Source organism: Oncorhynchus nerka, linkage group LG27 (assembly GCF_034236695.1).
Source record: "Oncorhynchus nerka isolate Pitt River linkage group LG27, Oner_Uvic_2.0, whole genome shotgun sequence".
Classification (NCBI taxonomy): domain Eukaryota; kingdom Metazoa; phylum Chordata; class Actinopteri; order Salmoniformes; family Salmonidae; genus Oncorhynchus; species Oncorhynchus nerka.
Window position 1 is genome coordinate 72240939 of NC_088422.1, and position 25363 is coordinate 72266301.

General features: G+C 45.0%; 1 protein-coding gene across 2 annotated transcripts in view; it reads left to right on the forward strand.

Moving 5' to 3' along the window:
* Positions 1–4923: 4923 nt before the first annotated feature.
* Positions 4924–25363, forward strand: part of LOC115112374 (C-type lectin domain family 18 member A-like) — a 28664-nt gene continuing 8224 nt past the window's right edge. For both annotated transcript variants that reach the window (XM_029639395.2, XM_029639396.2), the window contains exons 1-11: positions 4924–5156; positions 6027–6118; positions 12493–12723; positions 12948–13045; positions 13128–13249; positions 21651–21758; positions 21918–22010; positions 23292–23398; positions 23477–23606; positions 23748–23844; positions 24404–24495. In XM_029639395.2, the coding sequence (XP_029495255.2) occupies positions 5030–5156; positions 6027–6118; positions 12493–12723; positions 12948–13045; positions 13128–13249; positions 21651–21758; positions 21918–22010; positions 23292–23398; positions 23477–23606; positions 23748–23844; positions 24404–24495 (1297 nt within the window). In that variant the 5' untranslated portion in view covers positions 4924–5029. The remainder of the gene's footprint in view (positions 5157–6026; positions 6119–12492; positions 12724–12947; positions 13046–13127; positions 13250–21650; positions 21759–21917; positions 22011–23291; positions 23399–23476; positions 23607–23747; positions 23845–24403; positions 24496–25363) is intronic.

Here is a 25363-nt window from a genome sequence, read left to right on the forward strand (position 1 = left end):
ACCACCCACCCACGTAGTATAGACCCACTGTGCCTGCACTGAACTCTACTGCCTTTACTGGCCTCTACTTTACTGCTCCTTGCTTGCCTGCTTGCTCAGCTATAGTTCTGTCCCACTGTCCATTATGATACACATTTATCCCTTCTGCATTCCATTCTATTCCAGGGCTTGTGGTTCTGCATCACTCATCACAGGGACGTCCGCACCCGCCCTCTTGGGTAAAATATGTCTCTTTCACGACTCATTGACATGATGGTCTCAAATCCCCCTGGACAGCACTGAAGACAACAGTCACACAACAGTAACTTCCCCACTACCACCCACCCACCTAGTCACCCATGTGCAGTACCCCATCCTACTGAAAGCCCTTCACTAGGCCCAGGATGTGATATAAGCATCACTCCCATGTCTGAATCTCTGTCCTACTCACTGAGGTGACTCGGCGCTACTACAGTACCTTCCCTAATCCTAGTAGGTGATGTCACTATGGGAGGATAATGGGAAGAGAGCTGCATGTAGAATCAATAGCCCATGACCAGTGAGTGGTTTGTGACTGATTGGTGTCTCACTCCACCATGTCTGTTCTTTTATATCTTTGAGAATATAATACGGAAACACGAGATGGCTCTCAATCCTGTGAGATCCTTCTGTAATGAGAAGCAGAACAGCACAGTTGAGGTTCTGTTGAAACTGGTTCCCCAATACACACCCCCTACCCACTTACCCACTGTCCTTCAGTTTCTGTGGGGGACACACACATACAGTACGAACCCTCAAATTAAATCAGAGTCTTAAGAATACACAAGTTTGGAGGGATTTATTGTGAAATTTCATTTTTTATTACATGTGCGCATATTATTTGCTACTAATGGTCAAGACATTTGATGTGTTTGTGTGTTGTGTGGCGGGGGTGTAGTTGGAAATGTTGGGTTTTGATGTGATGATGGAGAATGATTGGGTATCAGAACTCTTCTGTTCAGCAGACGTTTCATAGTTTCACTGTGGTGATTATATTGTCTTGCTGACTTTGTGGGGGATCTACTGCTGTAGTAGACCACAACGTAACAAAGGATTCCTGAAAGATGGGTGAGATTTCTCGTCATGGTGTGTGAGCATCCCTGATTATTGAAACTGATCTCATTCTATAGTTGTACTTTGTGTTTGCAGATATTGGCCGTATAGAGATGGCATAGGAACACCTCTGATTATTTGGTCTCTCTCACAGTGTTACCCACTATTGCATAAAGGCGGACTGAGCTATTTCTTTCAGCGCTACACTCTGTAATCACTGTAGTTACCTATCCTGAGGAAATAGGACAAGCGGTGCAGGTTTCTCCAAATGAATGCCATAGTCAGGACTGTAATGCCAGTCATTTGTAGCCCAGTCTCATCAAATGCACACACACACACAAAATATATGTTCTTTGGAAAACCTTAATTTTAAAAAAGCCACATGTCAGATATTTGTTATGTATGTTGCCTTCAGTGAAACATAAATATTTTCATTGTGAGTGTAGAAGATGTAGATGTTATTCTCATGGATCAGTGACTGTCACGCCCTGACCACAGAGAGCCTTTTTATTGTCTATTTTGGTTAGGTCGGGGTGTGACTAGGGTGGGTCATTTAGTTTGTTTTATTTCTATGTTGGCCTGGTATGGTTCCCAATCAGATGCAGCTGTTTAGCGTTGTCTCTGATTGGGGATCAAATTTAGGCAGCCATTTCCCCACTGTTTTGTTGTGGGATCTTGTTTATGTGTAGTTGCCTGTGAGCACTCCAAAGCTTCACGTATCTTTTGCTTTTTATTGTTTTGTGCGTTTCACATCAATAAATATGTGGAACCCATATCACGCCACATATCACTTTGGTCCGAATGTTCTTACGATGATCGTGACAGTGACACTGATCTCTGCTCTGTTTGGGCTTCTTGTCTATCGCTCAAGTACGATATATGTTGTTAATAAAGAGTTTAGGCTACAGTAATTGACTTGTGCTAACACGGATGTAACCTACTGTTGTTTATAGCTTGTCCTACACCACACCTGGGATCACTCAGATAGGCCTACTGACAGTCACCTTTGGCTTTTAATTGATGTTTTCTTGATTGTTTTACATAGGGTATACATTGGCCTTAGGGCTGGTCCAGACAAAAAAAAACTATTGGTCAAAAGTCTGCCCTTTCGACCAAATCGATTGTTGGACATTTTTTAAGGTCTATTTTTCCATATATACACACATCCTATGTGTTTTACAGTGGTGACTTGTCATTCAGGGCAGATGGGGCTCTGTTTAGCTAATATTACTTATTTAAAAATAATACTTATTTTTATCAAATAAATTCTCTGTAATTATTATTACATGACTAACTTAATCATGTAAATGTAATTAACTAGGAAGTCGGGGCACAAAGTTATACTTTTCCTAATATAACTTTCAGATATTTTAATATCTGATCAATTAGTCTTCTAATTAATGAATTATTCTTTACCTCACGTTAGTCTCATTCCAAAAGTCGTAAATTGTTGGTTATCTGCACGAACCCAGTCTTCTCTATGAATCATCCATACATCAATTGTCTTAAATCATTTATTTACTAACTAAATAATCACAGAAATGCATAAATAAACCAACAGTAGATATGGATACAAGTAAATGATAGCGGAGTTTCCCTAGTGGGATAAACTGGTATCGCGACTTGGTGGACAAAAGGGAAGTGGGGGTCGACTGAGAAAGACGGGAATTACGCAAATGAGTCACTACACACTAGATACGTATGTATTTTTTACATATCAAATATCCATTTGCAAACAATGTAAAAAATGTTAATAAGGCCACATACAACATTTTCTCTTTTTAGCTTTATTGAGTGAGGCAGCTCCAAATGCAGGTGTTTCAGCCTAGCTCAGTACTTTCTGAGGTGGTGGGTCAGCCAGCGGAAAATACAGAGCGTAGGAGTTGGTCATGTTCTCTAGTTGCGCTGTGATTGGCTCAGTGTTCTGTCACTCATGGGGACACTACGTCACTGCAAAATCTACAGGGAGAGCAAGAAAGTTCAAGCCCCTTTGGGTGCTGGCATAGATTTACGGTAGAAGTGCCCGTGCATTATAACGATATATACAGTACCAGTCAAAGGTTTGGACTCTCCTACTAATTCAAGGGTTTTTCTTTATTTTTACTGTGTCCTACATTGAGGAATAATAGTGAAGATATCAAAGCTATTAAATGACACATGGAATCATGTAGAAACCAAAAAAGTGTTAAACAAATCAAAAGAGATGTTAGATTTTAGATTCTTGAAGTAGCCACCCGTTGCCTTGATGACAGTTTTGCACACTCTTGCCATTCTCTCAACCTGCTTCATGAGGTAGTACCTGGAATGCATTTCAATTAACAGCTGTGCCTTGTTAAAAGTTAATTTGTGGAATTTCTTTCCTTCCTAATGTGTTTGAGCCAATCAGTTGTGTTGTGACAGAAGATATAGAAGATACTCCTATTTGTTAAAAAACCAAGTCCATATTATGGCAAGTACAGCACAAATAAGCAGAGAAAAAAACAGTCCATCATTACTTTAAGACATGAAGGTCAGTCAATACGGAACATTTCAAGAACTTTGAAAGTTTCTTCAAGTGCAGCCACAAAAACCATCAAGCGCTATGACGAAACTGGCTCTCATGAGAACCGCCACAGGAAAGGAAGACCCAGAGTTACCTCTGCTGCAGATAAGTTAATTAGTTGCCAGCCTCAGAAATTGCAGCCCAAATAAATGCTTCACAGAGTTCAAGTAACAGACACATCTCATCATCAACTATTCAAAGGAGACTGTGAATCAGGCCTTCATAATCAAATTGCTGCAAAGAAACCACTACTAAAGGACACCAATACAAAGAAGAAACTTGCTTGGGCCAAGAAACACGAGCAATGGACATTAGACCGGTGGAAATCTGTCCTTTGGTCTGATGAGTCCAAATTTGAGATTTTTGGTTCCAACCGACGTGTCTTTGTGAAACGCAGAGTAGGTGAATGGATGATCTCTGCATGTGTTGTTCCCACCGTGAAGCATGGAGGAGGAGGTGTGATGGTGTGGGGGTGCTTTGCTGGTGACACTGTCTGTAATTTATTTAGAATTCAAGGCACACTTAACCAGCATGGATACCACAGCATTCTGCAGCGATAAACCCATCTGGTTTACACTTAGTCTGACTATCATTTGTTTTTCAACAGGACAATGACTCAACACAGCTCCAGGCTGTGTAAGGGCTATTTGACCAAGATGGAGAGTGATGGAGTGCTGCATCAGATGACCTGGCCTCCCCAATCACCCGACCTCAAACTAATTGAGATGGTTTGGGATGAGTTGGACCGCAGAGTGAAGGAAAAGCAGCCAACAAGTGCTCAGCATATGTGGAAACTCCTTCAAGACTGTTGGAAAAGCATTCCAGGTGAAGCTGATTGAGAGAATGTCAAGAGTGTGCAAAGCTATCATCAAGGCAAAGGGTGGCTACTTTGAAGAATCCAAAATATAAATATATTTTGATTTGTTGAAAACGTTTTTGCATGATTCCATATGTGTTATTTAATAGTTTTGATGTCCTCACTATTATTCTACAATATAGAAAATACTAAAATAAAGAAAAACCCTGAACGAGTAGGTATGTCAAAACTTTTGACTGGTACTGTATATATATATATTATATTTAGCTAAACAGACTAAACAGCCCCACCGGGTCACCACTGCACGACTTAATACTGATTTGATTTATGTGGTTAAAAGGTCAGCCAAGCTTTTAGAAGTTTGGTTGTCCGTGTGGGTTTATCGCTGATCGTGTATCATTCATTCAACTGAAGTTTGAGTAGCGGCCAACTGTGTGCGTGTGAGTGGATAAGAACAGTTGCAAAATGTTGACAACTTGTGGGAAGGGGAGAGAGAGACTGAGTGGGAGTGAAAGAGAGGGAGAGAAGAGGAGGGTAAAAGAGGGAGCCACTTGTCCACGAGGAGTTTAGAGTACTTGGCACGATTTACCTCAGTAGCAATGGGGTCTCTAACTGGTCCCTCGTGTCTGCTTCTGTTTTTCATGGTGACCCTCCAGACCCTGAACAGCACCCACGCGAATAGGATAATCACGGAGAAACCGGGCCGCGTTGATTCATCTGAGAGCGGTAAGAGTGCGCATCGCCTGTTCTGTGTTCGGTTTAGCGCTGGTCAGAGGAAAACATCAGGGCGGCCGATGCACGCGATACAGTATATGTGATGAAAAGTGTGATTGTTTTTATTAACTTCTCTTGCAAAGACCCTGAGAGGGTCTGCTAAAATTTTAGCAGACCCTCTCACCCAGTGCGACTTATCGTAATGAGTGCATACATTTTCACACTGGGACCCCGTGGGAATCGAACCCACAACCCTTGCGCCATGCTCTATCAACTGAGCCATACTGGACTAACTAACTCATTTTAAGCAGATACAACTTGTAAGTTGTCATCTGTTTCCTACATTCCATCTTAACTTGTAAATTGCTCAAATGTGATTAGCATTTAGGCTAAACAGCCGATAACATTCATTAGTAAATTATGTTATGCTATGTTTAATCAATATAACCTATGCGATTTTTCTTCTTTCCCAATAAAATAAAGAATGCTATAGGATTGTGAAAACTGTAAGATTTTGTTATATTTGTGTCAGAATCCTATTTGGGAAAAACCTCCTCAGTAAGGCTACAAGGCCTATATATTGAATAGAGATATTAGTTATCCAATGATAGGTCATACAAATTTCAGTTCTCCAAATGATAGGCCATACAAATTTCAGTTCTCCAAATGATAGGCCATACAAATTTCAGTTCTCCAAATGATAGGCCATACAAATGTGTTTAGCCTATGGCATGTACAGGCTGTGGATATACACTGTCCCAATGTTGTGGAGTGCTACTGTATCAGACCTTTCAGCCAACCCCCTTGCCCCCCTTACAGACACTTGCATTCCATTGCCATGGCGACCAGTCCTAAATAATTGTGTGCTTTTCTTTATTCCAGGGCTTGGGTTGAAGGAGCATTTTCTGATTGTTACACAGCACAATAGGCTGCGCAGCTGGGTCACCCCCATGGCCGCTAACATGCAGAAAATGGTTAGTTGCCTTGCCTGCCTTTCATTATATTTCTTGTGTGTGTGTGCGTGTGTGTGTGTGTCTGTCTGTTTGTCTGTCTGCCCATCTGATTGGGGAGGATAGGCTGGTCCTAGCTCTATAAGGGCAACTTCTACCCGGAGCTGTAAGCAAATGTAACTCGGCCGACTGCCGTGCTGCCATGCAGGCTGGCCCCTTTGAAACACATCACTGAGTTACATGGCTGCTGCTGCCTGCTGGACACCAAGGTCACCTTAAATAGAGCTCTGCCAGAAACCCTCCCCTGTGCTCTTTCCCATGCTCCCAATTACAGTTTGTCACAGAGTCTGTCTCTTGGTTAACCGAGCCCTTGGTAAAGGCCCTCCATTTGATCCATGATTTATAACAAAGCTATATATTATATCCAAAGGTACTGTACAGATCAGTTGAAATCGTATCCTCATAAGTAGTCACAGTTCCTCCCTCTCTGAGGGTATCCCCATTTCCCCATCTCTAACAACTGAACAAAGGCAGCGACACCAGAGATTTCTCACAGGGTATCTTCTGTTGAAACGTTGATATTCCCAACAGTGAGAGACAGTGGGGATCAGTGTGTAAATGTAGACAGTGCATGTTCCATTCACGAGGGCCCTGACATCACAGCTGTTCTGTATGGTGCTGTCTGGCAGGGTGTTAATGCTGAAGGCCATAAACACTGTGTGGGGTGGATCTGGGATCTGTCCCTGGGGCTCTGAGATAGATATATCTGTTAGGGACCAGGAGGATTACATACTGTGTCTCTCTGTCTCTACTCAAACTAACAGGCAGGATAGATGTTATATCAGTGTGTGTAGATGAAGTCAATGGCAGCGCCTCCCTGGTGGCTCAGTTAGATTTAGGGTTTCCTCACTTTTAGAATCGTTGTTTGCCCGCAGACTGACTAGTCATGTGAAAATTACAGCGACTAGTTGTATACAGTGCCTCAGCAAGTATTCATACCCCTTGACTTATTCTACATTTTGTTGTGTTACAGCCTGAATTCAAAACGGATGACATTTTCTTCTCCCTCTCACCCATCTACACACAATATCCCATAATGGCAAAGTGAAAACATGTTTTTAGAAATGTTTGCAAATGTATTGAAAATGAAATACAGACATATTTAATTGACATACGTATTCACACCCCTGAGTCAATACTTTGTAGAAGCACCTTTGGCAGCGATTACAGCAGAGTCTTTCTGGGTAAGTCTCTAAGAGCTCTCCACACCTGGATTGTGCAACATTTTCCCATTATTCTTTTCATAATTATTCAAACTCTGTCAAATTGGTTGTGAATTATAGCTGGACAGCCATTTTCAGGCCATAGATTTTCAAGTAGATTTAAGTTAAAACTGTAACTCACTCACGGTTTCCTTCCTCTCCGGCATCTGAGTAAGGAAGGACGCCTGTATCTTTGTAGTGACTGGGTGTATTGATACACCATCCAAAGTGTAATTAATAACTTCACCATGCTCACTGGGAAATTCAATGTCTGATTTCTTTATTTGTACCCGTCTACCAATAGGTGCCCTTCTTTGCGAGGCTTTGGAAACCTCCCTGGTCTTTGTTGTTGAATCTGTGTTTGAAATTCACTGCTCGACTGAGGGACTTCACAGATAATTGTACGTGTGGGGTACAGAGATGAGGTAGTCATTCAAAAATCATGTAAACACTATTATTGCACACAGTGTGAGTCCATGCAACTTATTATGTGACTTGTTAAGCACATTTTTACTCTGTACCTTATTTAGGCTTGCCATAACAAAGGGGTTGAATACTTATTGACTCAAAACATTTCAGATTTTCATTTTTAATCAATATTTTTTAAATGATGGGGTATTGTGTGTAGGCCAGTGTCAAAACAATCTCAATGTAATCAATTTTGAATTCAGGCTGTAACACAACATGTGGAAAAAGTCAAGGAGTGTGAATACTTTCTGAAGGCAATGTAAATGAATCTTAACTGAACTTAATTGAACTAAATTGAAGAAGTTGTAGTTTTCATCACTGATTAGGTAATGCAGACTAACGGTCTCAGGGATAGTCTCATGATTTCCACTTAAACACTCAGATAAAGTGAGACAAAACAAGCATGTTACCCAAGGACTGAGTGAATAGTGTGGGTAGGCACTGTGCAGCCTGAAACAACCCTAATGTGTGACAAGCCTCCAATGATAATCCCCCTGTTTGTTGAGTCAATGAGAACCACTGGGCATTTTCTCCATATCTGATGCCATCTATTTATCAGGGATCAAGGTAAGACCCAGATGCAGTCTGTCGAAGTAATAATGTTTATTGTGGCACAGGGGCAGGCAAAGACAGGCATGGGTTGAAAATCCAGGGTAAGGCAAAGGTACAGGACAGCAGGCGGACTCAGGGTCAGGGACAGGCAGAGTTTCTTTAATCCAGAGGTGGAGCAAAGGTACAGGAGGGCATGCGGACTCAGGGGGGCGGGTACAGGGTCAGGATAGGCAATGGTCAAAAACCAGGAGGACGAGGAAAGAGGCTGGGAAACGATAGGAGCTGACAGGACAAATGCTGGTAAGCTTCAATGAACAAGATGAACTGGCAACAAACAGACAGAGAACACAGGAATAAATGCACAGGGATAATTGGGAAGAAGGGCGACACCTGGAGGCGGGTGGAGACAAGCACAAGGACAGGTGAAACAGATCAGGGCGTGACACTTTTACTGTGCCAGTCTTATCTCCCTTATCTCAAGCTTACATTGCATAAGGACAGACGACGACAGAGGACAATCAGTGGATAATGAAACACAAAACAGTGGGGTTGGATAGTGTGTCCTAGAGGCCTAATGGCTGTTTCGTCCAAAACCGTCACTTATCATAGATTGCGTTCTCAAAGCCCATGTATACAGATAGAGCAGAGTTCCTAGACTGCTGCTAAGCATCTGCAAACTGCACATAGCTGATAACACTTAATGAGAAAAAGAGGATGAGGATATTATCATGCTGCATTCAGGACTGTGGTATTACAGATCATTTGCTTGCGAAGGCCGATGGAGGAATCCCGGGCGAGCTGAAGAAGCATATTAAGGAGCTTTACTGATAAACGCTTAAAAGGCTCAGGGCTTTAGCTGCGTTTGTGATTCTCTTTGAGGAATTTCCACCCAGGCAGGGCAGCAGGCGTGGGTAAGTGCTGTCTCATTGTGTTGGTAAAGATATTATAGTGTGGCCCTGCAGCAGCCTCCCTCTTCTTCTTCTCTTCAGGAGATAAAAGAGCAGCGCTTCACACAGTTTCACAAATGAGGCACTTCTCTCTCTGTACTCAGTCCATAACCTCTGGAGGTTCACCGAGGGCTGGGGAAGCCTGTCTGACAATAGGAGGTACTTTGCTTCAAATACAGAAATGGAAATTAAGTATTTTCTTTTGGTGTAAGACAGGAGAGAGAGGCGTTTGTTTTACGTCTACTCGTTGCAGAAACTCATTTTCACGTTGTAATGACGTCATTTCAAGTTTTGTATGCTGGGTATGTGTGAGAGAAAGTGTATAGGCTATGTGTGCATCTGTAGCTAAGTAATTTACAGTACTTTAGGTCAAAGTTCAACCCACTTAATGTCTCCACTTAGCTGAGGACTCCCACGGCTAAAAGACAGTTTTGAGTAGGCATGAAAATATCGCCTGGGAAACAGTGTTCCTGCTGATTGTCACTTTGCTATTAAAAGCTCTGTGCTGTCTTGGCTTATTTTATGGACTGCACTCCTTGCCAACATCAATTCCTCAGCTATAAGTTGTTGCCTTTACGGACCATAACAGAGTAAGACTCAACATACTCTTATGTCTGGTCTTTGCTTCACTCCTGTACTTACTTAAATGGAACATTCAAGAAGGGGACTTGCCCGGTGACCCTGCTCCCCTCTGGTGGCATCAAAGCGTGCACTGATGATTTTGACCAGAGGACATCAGGGGGAACAATGTGCTCAAAGGGGCTTAGCACAGACTCTTAATTAGCTGTCACTCCCCTGACATCTGGACATGCCTCCATTCATCAAACAACAAATGTCCTATGATGAGGAAGTAGTGCTAATGATGAAGTTAGTCCCACAGGAAGCAACATCATCCTTTCCAAGCTCTTTATAGTATGGCATGAATACTCCCATACACTGGGCCTGTTGTAATTCTCTCCAAGGTTTTCATGTGTCAGTCATAAGACCTTCATCTGAGTTTTAGTAGGTATTTTCCTTAATAAATTGAAACACATGTCTCCAGTTAGTGTTTCTGAGTATTGAGGATCTCTTACTTCACTGCAAGGTTGAATAATTGACAAACGGGTCAGTGTTCCCTTTTAGAAGGCCCTTAAATATTAACACTAATGTGCCAGAGGAAGATTAACTTAAAAGGTGACAAGATGAAAACTCCCCTCTTTTCACCTGTCAGTGGACCAATTCAAGCCACTGTGGAGGAAATGACACTGATTTGTTTGGCTGTCTCATTCTGGCTCCTCTCTAAGGGGGGTGTTTTTTATAACACACATTCAGGTGAAAACACCAGCTGTGAGCTCTGCTGAGTACACACAGGCAGGCTGTGAGCTGTGGCAATCAGTAGGACAGGAGTGGCCTGGAGAGTCTGTTTGTGTTGGGGCCCTCTCAAGGTGATGGAAGGCTGGCAGAATCTCTGAGGAGCAATGCTGTGGTCCCCTATTTATGCCCCTCTAACTGACTTTGCTGATCCTACAGCTAATTTTTTTTATTTTACCTTTATTTAACTAGACAAATTCTTATTTTCAATGACAGCCTAGGAAAAGTGGGTTAACTGCCTGTTCAGGGGCAGAACGACAGATTTGTACCTTGTCAGCTCGGTTGTTTGAACTAGCAACCTTCCAGTTACTAGTCCAACGCTCTAACCACTAGGCTACCCTGCCGCCCCAATGTACTATGCAGTAATCATGTACCTATGATGAGATTCATACTGTTAGCACTGAGGCGTTGTGCCCTAGTAGGAAGTCCACTGTGTGCAGCTCACCCTGCACTAACATAACATGAGCATATCTACTTCTGCAAAATGTTCCAGTAAATCACTGAAAACAAGCAAGCATCCCAGAAAAGTGCTCCAAATAGCCCACATTAACATGTAGCTTAAGAAACAAGGTTCATGAAATCAATAATATGACATTCATATTCTGACTATCGCTGAAACTCACTTAGACAATACCTTTGATGATACAGCGGTAGCAATACAAGGTTATAACATTTACAGAAAATACAGAAATGCCAAAGGTGGAGGTGTTGCTGTTTTATATTCAGAACCACATTCCTGTAAAGCTTAGAGAGGATCTCATGTCAAATACAGGTCTTCACAGTCCCCAAGTCCAGAACAGACTATGGGAGGCGCATAGTATTACATAGAGCCATGACTACATGGAACTCTATTCCATATCAAGTAACTGATGCAAGCAGTAATATTAAAAACAGATACAAATACACTTTGTGAAACACCTGTGAAGAAACACTAACATAGGCACAGTCGCATGCATACACACACACACGAAAACATACTCACTATACACACACATGTACACATGGATTTTGTATTGTATATATGTGGTAGTGGTGGAGTAGGGGCCTGAGGGCACACAGTGTGCTTTGAATGTATTGCAATGTCTTTAAAATTGTATAACTGCCTTAATTGTAGTGGACCCCAGGTAGAGTAGCACTAATGGGGATCCATAATAAATACAAATACAGGGCTCGTAGGCCACCTTGCTTAGCCGGAATCCTCCCCTAAGTGCACCAGCTTTGAAAGCAGAGATCACCTTTCAGCCTCCCAGGGTGTCCGCTGTTCACCATCCTGACTGTGTAGTTTATTTAGGACTGTCTTGTTTAAGATCAGATACCATCACATGGCCTGTGTTGGCCTTTAGCGATGGATAGCACACTTGCTGTTGTTGATCTATTTAAGGCCTATGAGGATGAGATAGTATACTCAGTGACCTAATGGTCAGCTGGCAGAGCAGCAGAGTCACTGTGCCATGGTCTGTGCTCATACAACCAACTTTCTTTCTTTCTTTCTCTCCCATACTCCCACACAGTCTGTCATTTTATCGATCTCCCCATCTGTCCCTGCCTAAATACCGTATCCATTTTAGGCTATCGATTTTCAGAGCCCTGCGACTAAGTCTTCAGAAGAAACCTTGTCAGTGAACATTAACAGTAGGAGGATAAATGGAGAGCCTGGCATGGGAGTGTCCCAAAAGCAAAATGTGTCCCTGAAAAAGAGCCCTTTAGGTCACAAAGAGAGGAAGTCGGTCTGTCACCCTCAGTCATGGGAAGGTAGTTCCCCATTGTATTCGTTTAAACATGTGTGTGTGTTGTCTCCCCCTCTTCCTCATATCTGTAGGACTGGAGTGAAAAGCTGGTCAAACTTGCCCAGGAGAGGGCAAAGTCCTGCCACACAAATCCCGCTCCTCAGGACCAACCGCTCCGCCACATTGGCTGGAACACCCATCATTCAGCTCATGCTACCAGCTCATTTGCTGAGGTCATTGACTCATGGTTCGAGGAAGGGCGGGATTACATGTACCTGAGTGGGCAATGCAGAGAGAATGCTACCTGCCAACACTACACACAGGTAATGATTAACAGTACTGGATCTGCCAACTGTGCAGAAACCCTCAGTAACTTTGTCAAAACAAGAAGTCTTAATTCAACTCTCAATTCAATTTGAGTAATTGGCGGGATTGAGTTTGTGTTGCCCACATGCCAATACATTGTGTCGCCAATATACTCCCTTTCCCACTCTGTTTCTCTCCAACTCTGTCTGTCCGTCCGTCCGTCTCTCTCTCTCTCCTGTAGTTGGTGTGGGCCACCTCCAGTAATGTGGGCTGTGCCAGACAGTTGTGTCTGAGGGGTGATGCTCTCTGGGAACTGTTTGTCTGTGCATACTCCCCTGGGTAAGAACACTACTTATATACCTGATGTCAGACTTCTTCTGTTTTAGTACTCAGCCTTTGTGTGTGATATGTCTCTCTGCAGGGGTAACTGGGAGGTGAATGGGAGGTTGGTGGTGCCCTATGTGGCTGGTTTCTCCTGTTCTCTCTGCACCTCTTCCATGTCAGGCTGCTTCAGACTGTGGGACCATGTGGGAGGACTGTGTGGTGAGACCCCTATAGAGAACACTCTCATTCATTAAAGGTAGACTCAGTGATATTATGTTGCCACGAGCAGCACCGCAGATATTGCGATGAGTGAGAGTATCTGCGCATGTGCATGGGTTTGCTTCACACTGTTACAGTAGTGAAGTTTAGCCTCGCACTTCTACGCTCTTACATGCTGACCAGACCGGACACGTCGCGTGCGCGAGCAATGCAAAATACATTTTAAATCCATGTTATTCAATTATTGCACCCACGCACCAACGAGCGTCTGCATTGCCAAGGGCAAAAATAGAACTCCTTTCTATTTCTGATGCAGATCGCACTGCAAGTCCTGCCTCTCCCATCTCCTCATTGGTTTATAGAAGCAGGTACCCACGTGCTATCTCCTCATTCGTTATATCCACGTGAGTGATTGAAAGACGAACTGTTTTTCCGGTTGTCGTGGTAATACTATGAAAGTGTGGATGCCAATCACCATATAAGTTCAAAGATGAAAAAGCCTGGAAGGAGGAGAGATGACTAGAAACGATTCGGTTGGCCGATTTATGTGTGGATTAATTGAGGACCTTGTGCATTTCAGGTAAAATAACAACTCAATGTTTATATCCCCGGACAAATTAGCTAGCAACAGCAAGCTAGCTAAATAGGACAAATTAGCCAGCATGTGCAGGCTAACTAGCTAAATTGCCATACATGTTTAATGCTTTTCGACCTGTCCCCAAATGAATGTCATTGGTTCAGAGTTTGTTTTGATATTTTAACCTGCGTGTTGTGGTCGCGTTTGGTGTAGGGGGATAAAATAAATGTATGCGCGATGGCGCACACGCGCAGCCTGTTTGGACTCCGTGTTAGTTTTGTTTTTTGAGGGATGGTCTGCATCATTTCCAATCCCCCATATTTTTGGGGTAAATATATATATCCAGACACGCATGCATACCTATATAGACATACATACTTTAAAGAATATACCTTTATTATTATTCCCCGCAAGCCCTACTGCCGATCCCCCAATTGGAGTAAACTAATAAACACTTCTGCTTTTACCTCCAATTTTGTAATGCTCCGGGTGTCGTGGGTGTGGTGTCAAATGCAGGAGACAGAGTTCAATGCTGTGCGTCTTTTAATAGCACCAACGCACCACAGGGTGCTCACAAAAAGTTACGTTCCCAACCACAGGGAATCAAAAAGTACAATAGCAAAATCACGACTCGGCACTAACACGTACCTCTATAACAGAGCCGAAGGTTACATGAAATAATCCCGCACAACAACCAGGCGGGCCGGCTGTCTAATAAAGACAAACTAATTAAACATGAACAGGTGCTACCACTAAACATACAAGGAGGGGGAGGAAAAACAATCAGTGGCAGCTAATAGGCCGGTGACGACGACCGCCGAGCGCAACCCGCCCGGGAAGGGGAAACACCCTCGGTCGGACTCGTGACAGTACCCCCCGACGCGTGGCTCCCGCTGCGCGCCGACACCGGCCTCGAGGTCGCCCCGGAGGACGAGGTGCAGGGCGATCCGGATGGAGGCGATGGAAATCCCTCAACATGGATGGATCCAAGATGTCCCCCACCGGTACCCAGCACCTCTCCTCCGGACCGTACCCCTCCCAGTCCACGAGGTACTGCAGGCCCCTCACCCGGCGTCTTGAGTCCAGAATGGCCCGGATCGTGTACGCCGGGGATCCCTCGATGTCCAGAGGGGGGGGGGGGGACCTCCGGTACCTCACTGTCCTGCAGCTACCACCGGCCTGAGGAGAGACACATGAAACGAGGGGTTAATACGATAATAGGAAGGGAGTTGTAATCGATAACACACCTCATTTATTCTCCTCAGGACTTTATAGGGCCCTACACACTGCGGACCCAGCTTCCGGCAGGGCAAGCGGAGGGGTAGGTTTCGGGTCGAGAGCCAGACCCTGTCCCCCGGTACAAACACGGGGGCCTCACTGCGGTGGCGGTCAGCACTCCTCTTCTGCCGTCCACTCGCTTGTCGTAGAGATTCCTGGACGGCCCTCCAGGTCTCCTTGGAGCGCTGTACCCATTCCTCCACCGCAGAAGCCTCGGTCTGGCTCGGATGCCATGGTGCCAGGACCGGCTGGTACCCCAACACACACTGAAAAGGGGACACGTTAGTAGAGGAGTGGCGTAGTGAGTTCTGAGCCATTTCAGCCCAGGGAATGTATTGTGCCCACTCCCCTGGCCGATCCTGGCAATACGACCGCAGAAACCTACCCACCTCCTGGTTCATTCTCTCCACCTGCCCATTACTCTCGGGGTGATAACCGGAGGTCAGGCTGACAGAGACCCCCAAGCGTTCCATGAACGCTCTCCATACCCCAGACGTGAATTGGGGGCCCCGATCAGAAACGATGTCCTCCGGAACCCCGTAGTGCCGAAAGACATGGGTGAATAATGCCTCCGCAGTCTGTAGGGCTGTAGGGATACCGGGCAACGGGAGGAGACGGCAGGACTTAGAGAACCGATCCACAATCACTAGAACCGTGGTGTTCCCCTGAGACGGCGGAAGATCGGTCAGGAAATCTATGGACAGATGTGACCATGGCCGCTGTGGAACGGGGAGGGGTTGTAGCCTCCCTCTAGGAAGGTGCCTAGGAGCCTTACTCTGAGTGCACACTGAACAGGAGACATAACCCCTAACGTCCTTAGCCAACATAGGCCACCAATACCTCCCCTGAAGGCTCCCCACTGTCCCGGTTACCCCAGGGTGACCCGAGGAGGGTAGGACGTGAGCCCACCGAATCAGTTTGTCCCGAACACCAAGCGGCACGTACCTTCGCCCCGCTGGACACTGAGGAGGCGCGGGTTCAGCCCGTAACGCCCGCTCGATGTCCGAGTCCACCTCCCATACCACTGGGGCTACCAGCTTTGAGGCGGGAAGGATGGGAGTAGGTTCAGTGGACCCATCCTCCGTGTCGTAAAGGCGGGACAGTGCGTCAGCCTTCACGTTCTGGGAGCCCGGTCTATAAGACAAAGTAAACCTGAACCGGGTGAAGAATATGGCCCACCTTGCCTGACGTGGGTTAAGTCTCATAGCTGCCCGAATATACTCCAGATTCTGGTGGTCGGTCCAGATGAGAAAAGGGTATTAGCCCCCTCAAGCCAGTGTCTCCACACCTTCAGAGCTCTAACCACCGCTAGCAACTCCCGGTCCCCCACATCATAGTTACGCTCCGCTGGGCTGAGCTTCCTTGAGAAGAAAGCGCAGGGGCGGAGTTTTGGTGGCGTACCCGAGCGCTGTGATAGCACGGCACCCACCCCAGCCTCGGACGCGTCCACCTCCACTATGAATGCTAGAGAGGGGTCCGGATGCGCCAACACGGGCGCATCAGTGAACAGCGCCTTCAACTTGTTGAATGCTCTGTCCGCCTCTGCTGACCACTGCAACCGCACCGGGCCCCCCTTCAGCAGTGAGGTGATGGGAGCAGCTATCTGGCCAAAACCCCGGATAAACCTCCGGTAGTAATTGGCAAAACCCAAAAACCGCTGCACCTCCTTTACCGTGGTTGGAGTCGGCCAATTTACGCACGGCCCTAATGCGGTCACCCTCCGTCACTACCCCCGAGGTGGAAATGCGATATCCCAGAAAAGAGACGGCTCGTTTAGAGAACACGCATTTCTCAGCCTTGACGTATAGGTCATGCTCCAGCAGTCTACCAAGCACCTTGCGCACAAGAGACACATGCGCGGTGTGAGTGGCGAGTAGATCAGAATGTCATCGATATAAACAACCACTCCCTGCCCGCACAGGTCCCTGAGAATCTCGTCTACAAAGGATTGAAAAACGGCTGGAGCATTTTTTAACCCATACGGCATGACGAGGTACTCATAGTGGCCGGATGTAGTACTAAATGCGGTTTTCCACTCGTCTCCCTTCCGAATACGCACCAGACTATACGCGCTCCTGAGATCCAGTTTTGAGAAGAACTGCGCTCAGTGGAACGATTCCACCGCCGTAGCGATGAGGTAGAGGGTAACTATACCCCACTGTGATGGCGTTTAGACCTCTATAATCGATACACGGACGCAAGCCTCCCTCCTTTTTCCTCACAAAAAAATAAACTCGAGGAGACGGGTGAAATGGAGGGCGAATGTACCTCTGTCCCAGCGACTCCGTGACATATGTCTCCATTGCCAACGTCTCCTCCTGGGACAGCGGGTACACGTGACTCTTGGGAAGCGCAGCGTCTACCTGGAGATCTATCGTACAATCCCTTCCCGGTCGATAAGGTGGTAATTTAGTCGCTTTCACTTTACTGAAAGCGATTGCCAAATCGGCATACTCGGGGGGAATACACACCGTGGAACCCTAGTCTGGACTCTCCACCGACGTGGCACCGATGGAAACTACCAAACACCTTCCAGAACACTCCTCTGACCACCCCTGGAGAACCCCCTGTCTCCACGAAATTTTAGGATTGTGCCGGGCCAGCCAGGGAGTCCCCAGCACCACTGGAAACGCAGGCGAATCAATAATAAAAAAAACTGATACGCTCCCTATGATTCCCCTGCGTCACCATGTCCAGTGGGACCGTGGTCTCCCTGACCCTAATGGCCGGCTATCTAGGGAGTGCACGGGGAAATGAGAATCTATCGGCACCAGCGGAACCCCTAACTTAAGGGCGAGTCCGCGATCCATAATGTTCCCAGCTGCGCCTGAATCGACTAGCGCCCTATGCTGGGAAGAGGGAAAAAAATGAAGGAAAGAGGTTAAGACAAACATGTGGCCAACAAGGGGTTCTGGGTGAGTTTGATGCTGACTCACCTGGGGTGACCGAGAAGCGTTCCACCTGCCATCTCTACTCCCAGACGGACCCCCCCAGCACCGATCAGACGTGTGTCCTCTCCGACCACAGTTGGTGCAGGGAAGGCCTACTCCTCCGGTACCCCTCGGTGTAGCCCCTCCCAACTCCATTGGAATGGGAGCGGAGGGGCTGGGTGGTGGAACGCACAGAACCCTCTCTGAACGCCCGCGGGCAGCCAGCAGATTAACCAGTCGAATGGACATGTCAATCAGCTGATCCAGTGACAGAGTGGTGTCCCGACACGCTAACTCCCGGCGGACGTCCTCTCGGAGACTACACCTGTAGTGGTCCATAAGGGCCCTGTCGTTCCACCCAGATCCGGCTGCCAAGGTCCGGAACTCCAGCGCGTAATCCTGGGCGCTCCTCCTCTCCTGCCTGAGATGAAATAGTCGTTCTCCCACCGCTCGGCCGTCTAGAGGGTGATCAAACACGGCACGGAAGCGGCAGGAAAACTCTGTGTAGTGCTCCCGCGCTGAGTCTGTGCCATTCCAGACTGCGTTCGCCCACTCCAGAGCACGACCCGTGAGGCAGGAGATGAGGCTCCTGAGGGAGTGGGTCTGATGGTGGCCAGGTATAGCTCCAGCTGAAGCAGAAACCCCTGGCAACCCGCCGCCGCTCCATCATAAGCCCTCGGTAGCGTCAGACGGAGGGTGCTGGAGTCGGGAGATGGGGAGTCCGGAATCGTGGGTGCCGAAGGTGGAGACCACTCCTCTCCCATTTGTCCATTCTCTCCATCACTTGATCCATCGCGGATCCGATCCGATGGAGGACGGTGGTGTGGTGGAGAACCCGTTCCTCCATCGATGGGAGAGGGTTGGCTGCTGCTCCTGCTGACTCCATTCAATCTGATATAGGTGCGGGATTCTGTAATGCTCCGGGTGTCGAGTCAAATGCAGGAGACAGAGTTCAATGCTGTGCGTCTTTTAATAGCACCAACGCACCACAGGGTGCTCACAAAAAGTTACGTTCCCAACCACAGGGAATCAAAAAGTACAATAGAAAAAATCACGACTCGGCACTAACACGTACCTCTATAACAGAGCCGAAGGTTACATGAAATAATCCCGCACAACAACCAGGCGGGCCGGCTGTCTAATAAAGACAAACTAATTAAACATGAACAGGTGCTACCACTAAACATACAAGGAGGGGGAGGAAAAACAATCAGTGGCAGCTAATAGGCCGGTGACGACGACCGCCGAGCGCCACCCGCCCGGGAAGGGGAAACACCCTCGGTCGGACTCGTGACAAATTTATACATCTTATACACATTTTACAGACACAGTCTACTTTACAATAGTTCTCTCTTGTTTGTTCTTAGTCCTTCCTCTATTTCTGATGTCCTTCCAGTTTGATTTCTATTTGTAACTATGCTATTTCACAGAAGTTCCGAACCTATATACATTTTACAGATCCCGTATGCTTTACATTGTTTATCTTGTTATTAGTCCCACCCTTCAGCTCCATTCAACCCCTCCCATCTATCTTTCAACATCCTCCATTTCGGATTTCTATTTGCCATATATGATATTGATGCTTCATAAAATAACTGAACCTTCCTATTCTCATAGATTCGTAAATTCTACAGATTGTAAATTAAAAATATTTTTTTTTGCTAAAATAATTATTATATTATTGATTGATTGACTATGGCTTTTCAAATCACCCATTATTGCTATCGGTAGCGTTATTTCTAGGCAAATGTTGCAATTCTTCAGCCATTCCTGGACCTGTGACCAAAAACCAGCTACATATGGACAATACCAAAATAAATGATCTAATGACTCTGCCTCCTCACAGCAGAATCTGCAGAGCTGGGAAGATTGTATCCCCCATATATATAACATTCTATTAGTTGCAATAATTTTATATAGTAATTTATATAGAAAAATTTGAAGTTTTGAATCCGGCGTTGTTTTGCGTATCAATTCATAAACCATGTGCCATGGAATGGGTACATCAAAAATCTCTTCCCAACTATTTTGCAATTTATATGGCACAGCTGTCAGTTTTTTGGTCCTTAAATGAAATTGGTATATGTTTTTATTTATCACACTTTTCTTTAACCGTTTATGTTCTTTAATACAGGGCCGACATACAAGTTCCTTACTTTTTTTCCCCTTCTACTTGGCTCTTCCATTTTTGTGGTAATGCTGCAATTAATTGGTTGTAATTTTGGGTAGAGCAGACATTTCCATATGTCTGTGTTAGCTGCAATGTGTGACATAACTCCACCAGTCCTATTTATATCATTCACTAAAATTATACCTTTTTAAAAAATGTATTCGATAAATACAGTTTTTTAATCAATTAGTATATTTGAATTTAACCACAATATTTGTTGTACTATTTGTTCCGTCCTTTCAGGTGGATTAAACTGAAATAAAGATATTTTGGAGATGATTTCCTATTCAAACAACCGAAAGTGAGCAGGTGTAATCTGAATAAAGGGGGAAAGGCCCTTCCTGAACATAGGATGAGACATTCCTACCAATTGACTAGAGAACCAGTTTGGATTTAAGTATAACTTTTGTATGACTGATGCCTTTAGTGAGAGGTCTAATGCTTTAATATTTAATCATTTCTGCCCACCGAATTCATATTCGTTATATAAATTGGCCCTTTTAATTTTATCTGGCTTGCCGTTCCAAATAAAATGGAATATTTTTTGTTCATATAATTTAAAAAGCAGGTCACTAGGTGTAGGCAAAACCATAAGCAAATAGGTAAACTGTGATATAACTAAGGAGTTAATCAGGGTGATTTTTCCACAAATAAGACAGGTATTTTCCTTTCCATGGTAGCAAGATCTTATCTATTTTTGCTAACTTTCTATAAAAATATATTGGAGTGAAATCATTTCTTTCCTTTGGGATTTGTATACCGAGTATGTCTACATCTCCGTCAGACCATTTCATTGGTCAACTACATGGTAATGTAAAATGGGCATTTTTTAGTGATCCAATACGTAATACATAATTTGGTTTTAATCCAGAGAGGATAGCAAAAGTATCTAGATCCTCTATGAGGCCGTGGAGAGATTCTAATTGTGGTTTTAAAAGAAAACATGAATCATCAGCGTACAATGACACCTTAATTTTTAAGCTCCGTGTTAGTTGTTGCTGAAATTGACCCACTATGCTGTTTATTTTGTGAACCTATGTCATATAAATGAGTCTATCTTTAAATTAGGGAAAAATGTTAGCATTTTAATCATATTAGCTGTTCCTTACTCAAAGTAGTATCTATTTCAACCAACTCTGTTCTCTACAGATTCTTTTCTTAGAATCTCTTTAGTGCACTAAAAGCGACGTATCACCTCTATTGAAGATGACAGTTCATTATCTATTTTGAGCCAAAGACGTTAAGTGTATTTTTTGCCTCACTTAAAGTTTTGTCATGTGAAGGGTTTTTCACCTAATCCGGTTTAACAGTATAGCCAACACTTAACCACTTACCATGCAATTATGGCCTTGTCAGATAACAAGCACCAACTGGAGGCTAAATGTATTCATGGAAAAATGAAGACTTTTAAGCATAGGTATTTAGGAAATTGTATCTGTGTTCCAGAGACCCCCAGGAATCCATGTCGTATGAGCTGTGGGCAGCATGGTCGTCTGAACATCTCCTCCTGCCAGTGTCATTGTGGGCCTAGATTCACCGGACGATTTTGTCAGGGTACCAGTCTATGCGCTCGTGTTTACCAGTCTGACAGTCTACTACAGTCATTATTATCTCTGTGTGTCTGACTAGCCATGCTCTGCAGTGTGTGTGTTCAGGTATCTCTTTAGGTGCATCATGGTCGATATACTGTATGTGACTGTGTGTGTGTTTCAGTGCGCTGCAGTGTGAAGTGTGTGCACGGCCGCTACAAGGAAGAGGAGTGCTCCTGCAAGTGTGATGTTGGTTATGGAGGTGCTGAGTGTGCAGGTGAGTGTGATGTTGGTTATGGAGGTGCTGAGTGTGCAGGTGAGTGTGATATTGGTTATGGGGGTGCTGAGTGTGATGTTGGTTATGGGGGTGCTGAGTGTGTGTTGGTTATGGGGGTGCTGAGTGTGCAGGTGAGTGTGATGTTGGTTATGGGGGTGCTGAGTGTGATGTTGTTTATGGGGGTGCTGAGTGTGATGTTGTTTATGGGGGTGCTGAGTGTGATGTTGGTTATGGGGGTGCTGAGTGTGATGTTGTTTATGGGGGTGCTGAGTGTGCAGGTGAGTGTGTATGTGTGTGGGAATCAGGGTTGTGGTCAAATCCATTTAAATTCCAGTCAATCCATGAGTTACATTGAAATTCCAATTCTTTACTGTTTGAATTTAAAAGTAATTGACCCCAACCCTGGTGGGAATAAGTTTATGTAGCTAATGTGGCGCTGTCTCACCATTACTTTTAACCAGAATGAACCAGACTCCGGTCATCATTGTATCTAAGCCAATGCACCCTTTTTCTATTAAGCTTCAGCCTGATTAGATTCAAGTTGTATCTGCTAGTTTGAGCCAGTATGGATTCCAATGTTTACTGTGTTCTCAAGCCATATGCATCTCAGGGTTTTTTCTTGTTTGGGCAAAAGATTGTCCTCCATCCTCTCTCCTCCATCCTCTCTCCTCCTTGACCTGGAAACCGATAAGGGATCGAGTGGTCGAGCAGTGTGTCAATTCGTCAGTAGGAAGAGTGTCCTCCCCTCCTCGATAGCCACCTTTCATCGACGATACTTGTGTATCCTACCGTGGAAGAGTTTTGAAGTCTGTCACACCCCCTCCCTTTGAATCAGCTTTTGTTTTGTCAGAGACTAAGAACATGCAGACATTTAAAAACAATATGCTACTTATTGTTTTATCTATAAAATATCTTCCACAACTAACTTAATTTGTTTTGATCACTTTACACATTTATTATGGGATCCACCTCTGTAAACGTCATTTTCCTATTGACGCACAAGTGGAGAAGGACCGTCTCATTTCAAGCGATTGCATTTTCATCCACCTTCACTCTGCTTGCCGACTCTCCTCGATTAACTTTGATGTTTTCAAAAGGAGGCGAGTGAGGACGGAGGAGATAGGACGTAGGAGTTGAGCAAGTCAAAATGATAAAAGGTCATAGTGTTTATTGTGACCACAATGGACTGCGGTCTGTACATTGAGTTTGAGCCAAGATGGATGGTCAGTGCCTGGTGTCTCCTTTACTGAGGCCTAATGTGTGTTGCTTATGTTTCTGTAGAGAAGCAGCAGTTTCCCTTCCACAGCTGTGACGTGAGGATAGATGGAGAGTGCTTCATGGTGTCTCCAGAGGTCGACACCTACTATGGAGCCAAGACCCGCTGTCAGGTTAGAGAGAGTGAGAGTGAGAGAGTGTGAGTGTGTGAGTGTGTGTAACCCATATTGTGGTATGTGTTTGGACCCCAGGAGCGAGGGGGGATTCTGGCCCAGATCCATAACCAGAAAGTTCAGGACATCCTCGCATTTTACCTCAGCCAGCTGGAGACCAGCAACGAGGTCACAGACCCTGACTTTGAGACACGCAACTTCTGGATCGGTACGTCACTGTCACTGTCCTTCTATACGTACAGCCAAATAGCTTTGACAGACTGACTTTGGGAGTTTGTGTGAGAAGCATTGAGATGTGTCAAGGTGAGATAAGGATAAGCGTCCTGTAAGGTTGTTGTATTGTGTCCAGGGCTGACATATAAACCTCTAAAGGACTCTTTCCGCTGGGACTCAGGAGAAATCCCCACATACAACAGCTTCGCCTTTGGACAGCCTGACAACCAGGGGTGAGAGAGTCATAACTTTTGACAACTTAATGATAATAGTGACAACAATTATAACTTTGTATTATCACGTCACCTTGTTGAATGGATAATCATAAAATAATATTATTGTAGTCAGAATCTACAGTAAGCAGGTGGAATGAGGCACTGCAAATGCGACTCCACTATATTTTTTACTGGAATGAACATATTGATACCATCATGGTTATTCTATATTGTGTGTAACACAGGTATAGTCTCACGTAGCCTAACATTATCACCTCACCCTCTGTGTCAGGAGGAGAGAAGCCTGGGCCCATACCCACAAAGCATCTCAGAGTAGGAGTGCTGATTTAGGATCAGTTTTTCCTTTTAGATCAAAATGAATATGATTATATGGACAGATCCTAGATCAGTACACCTTATCTGAGATGCTTTGTGGATACGGGCCCGGGACATTGAGGCTACTGTGTTTGAAAGCAGAACTGTTATTTTCTATCTGACCACCAGATGTCTCTGTGTCCCCTCTCTCCATCTCACTCTTCCTCCCCCTCTTCTCTCCCTTGTGCCTCTCTCCCTGCAGCTTTGGGAACTGTGTGGAGCTGCAGGCTTCCAGCGCCTTCAACTGGAACGACCAGCGCTGTAAAACACGCAACCGATACATCTGCCAGTACGGTGAGAGAACACAACTCTATGAGAGTTGAGACAAAGAGAAGTGAAAAGAGAGGGAGGGAGAGAGAGGTAGAGAGAAACACACAAGAGATGCTGAGGTATTCTAATCAAGGGAATCTGTCCTCACACTGCATCCACTCATTACCATTAGATGTAGCATTCACTGATATATCTTAAAACTCTCTAAACCTGCAGGTGGTTTAAAACACATGTTGGACATTGACATCACCATGACAACAGATTAAGAGAGAGACTGACAGCAGCTCGTAAAAAATCCTGACAGACAGAGAGAAGTTCAAACACTATAGGTAGAAGTTACCTATACAACACAGATCTGGGTCAGCTTACCATCCCCAAATCCTACCCTTACCATCACAGCAGAAAACTCTAAACTGACCATAGATCAGCATGCAAGGGAAAGACATCAGGAGCCTAAATCTTTACCTGGTCTCTCTGGCTGAGGGATACTGGAGTCAAAGTGAGTGTTCAGTATAAAACCCAAGCAGAGAACACATAAACACATCACAGCCCTAACTCCTGATCTGGGTGCAGTGTTTACCGTCTGTGTTTACGAGGGAGAGGCTGTGTGACACGGCCCGCACGTTTTAATGATACACTCAGCTGGAATCAATGGCACTCAGGGCTCCTCATAAAGAGCCTTCTAGAGATCGATATACGTCAGGCCTACAATGGCACCAAGTGTCTAAACACACACACACATTTCTCCCCTCTATAATTCACCTGTGTGATTGATTCAGAATTGGAGGGTGGTATTGTTTGTTTGGGTTTGGTTAATTGTGTGTCTTCTAGGCAGGTGGCGAGCTCTGCAATCTCATATTGATCAACCCTGGGTTGTACTAATCCAGTCAGT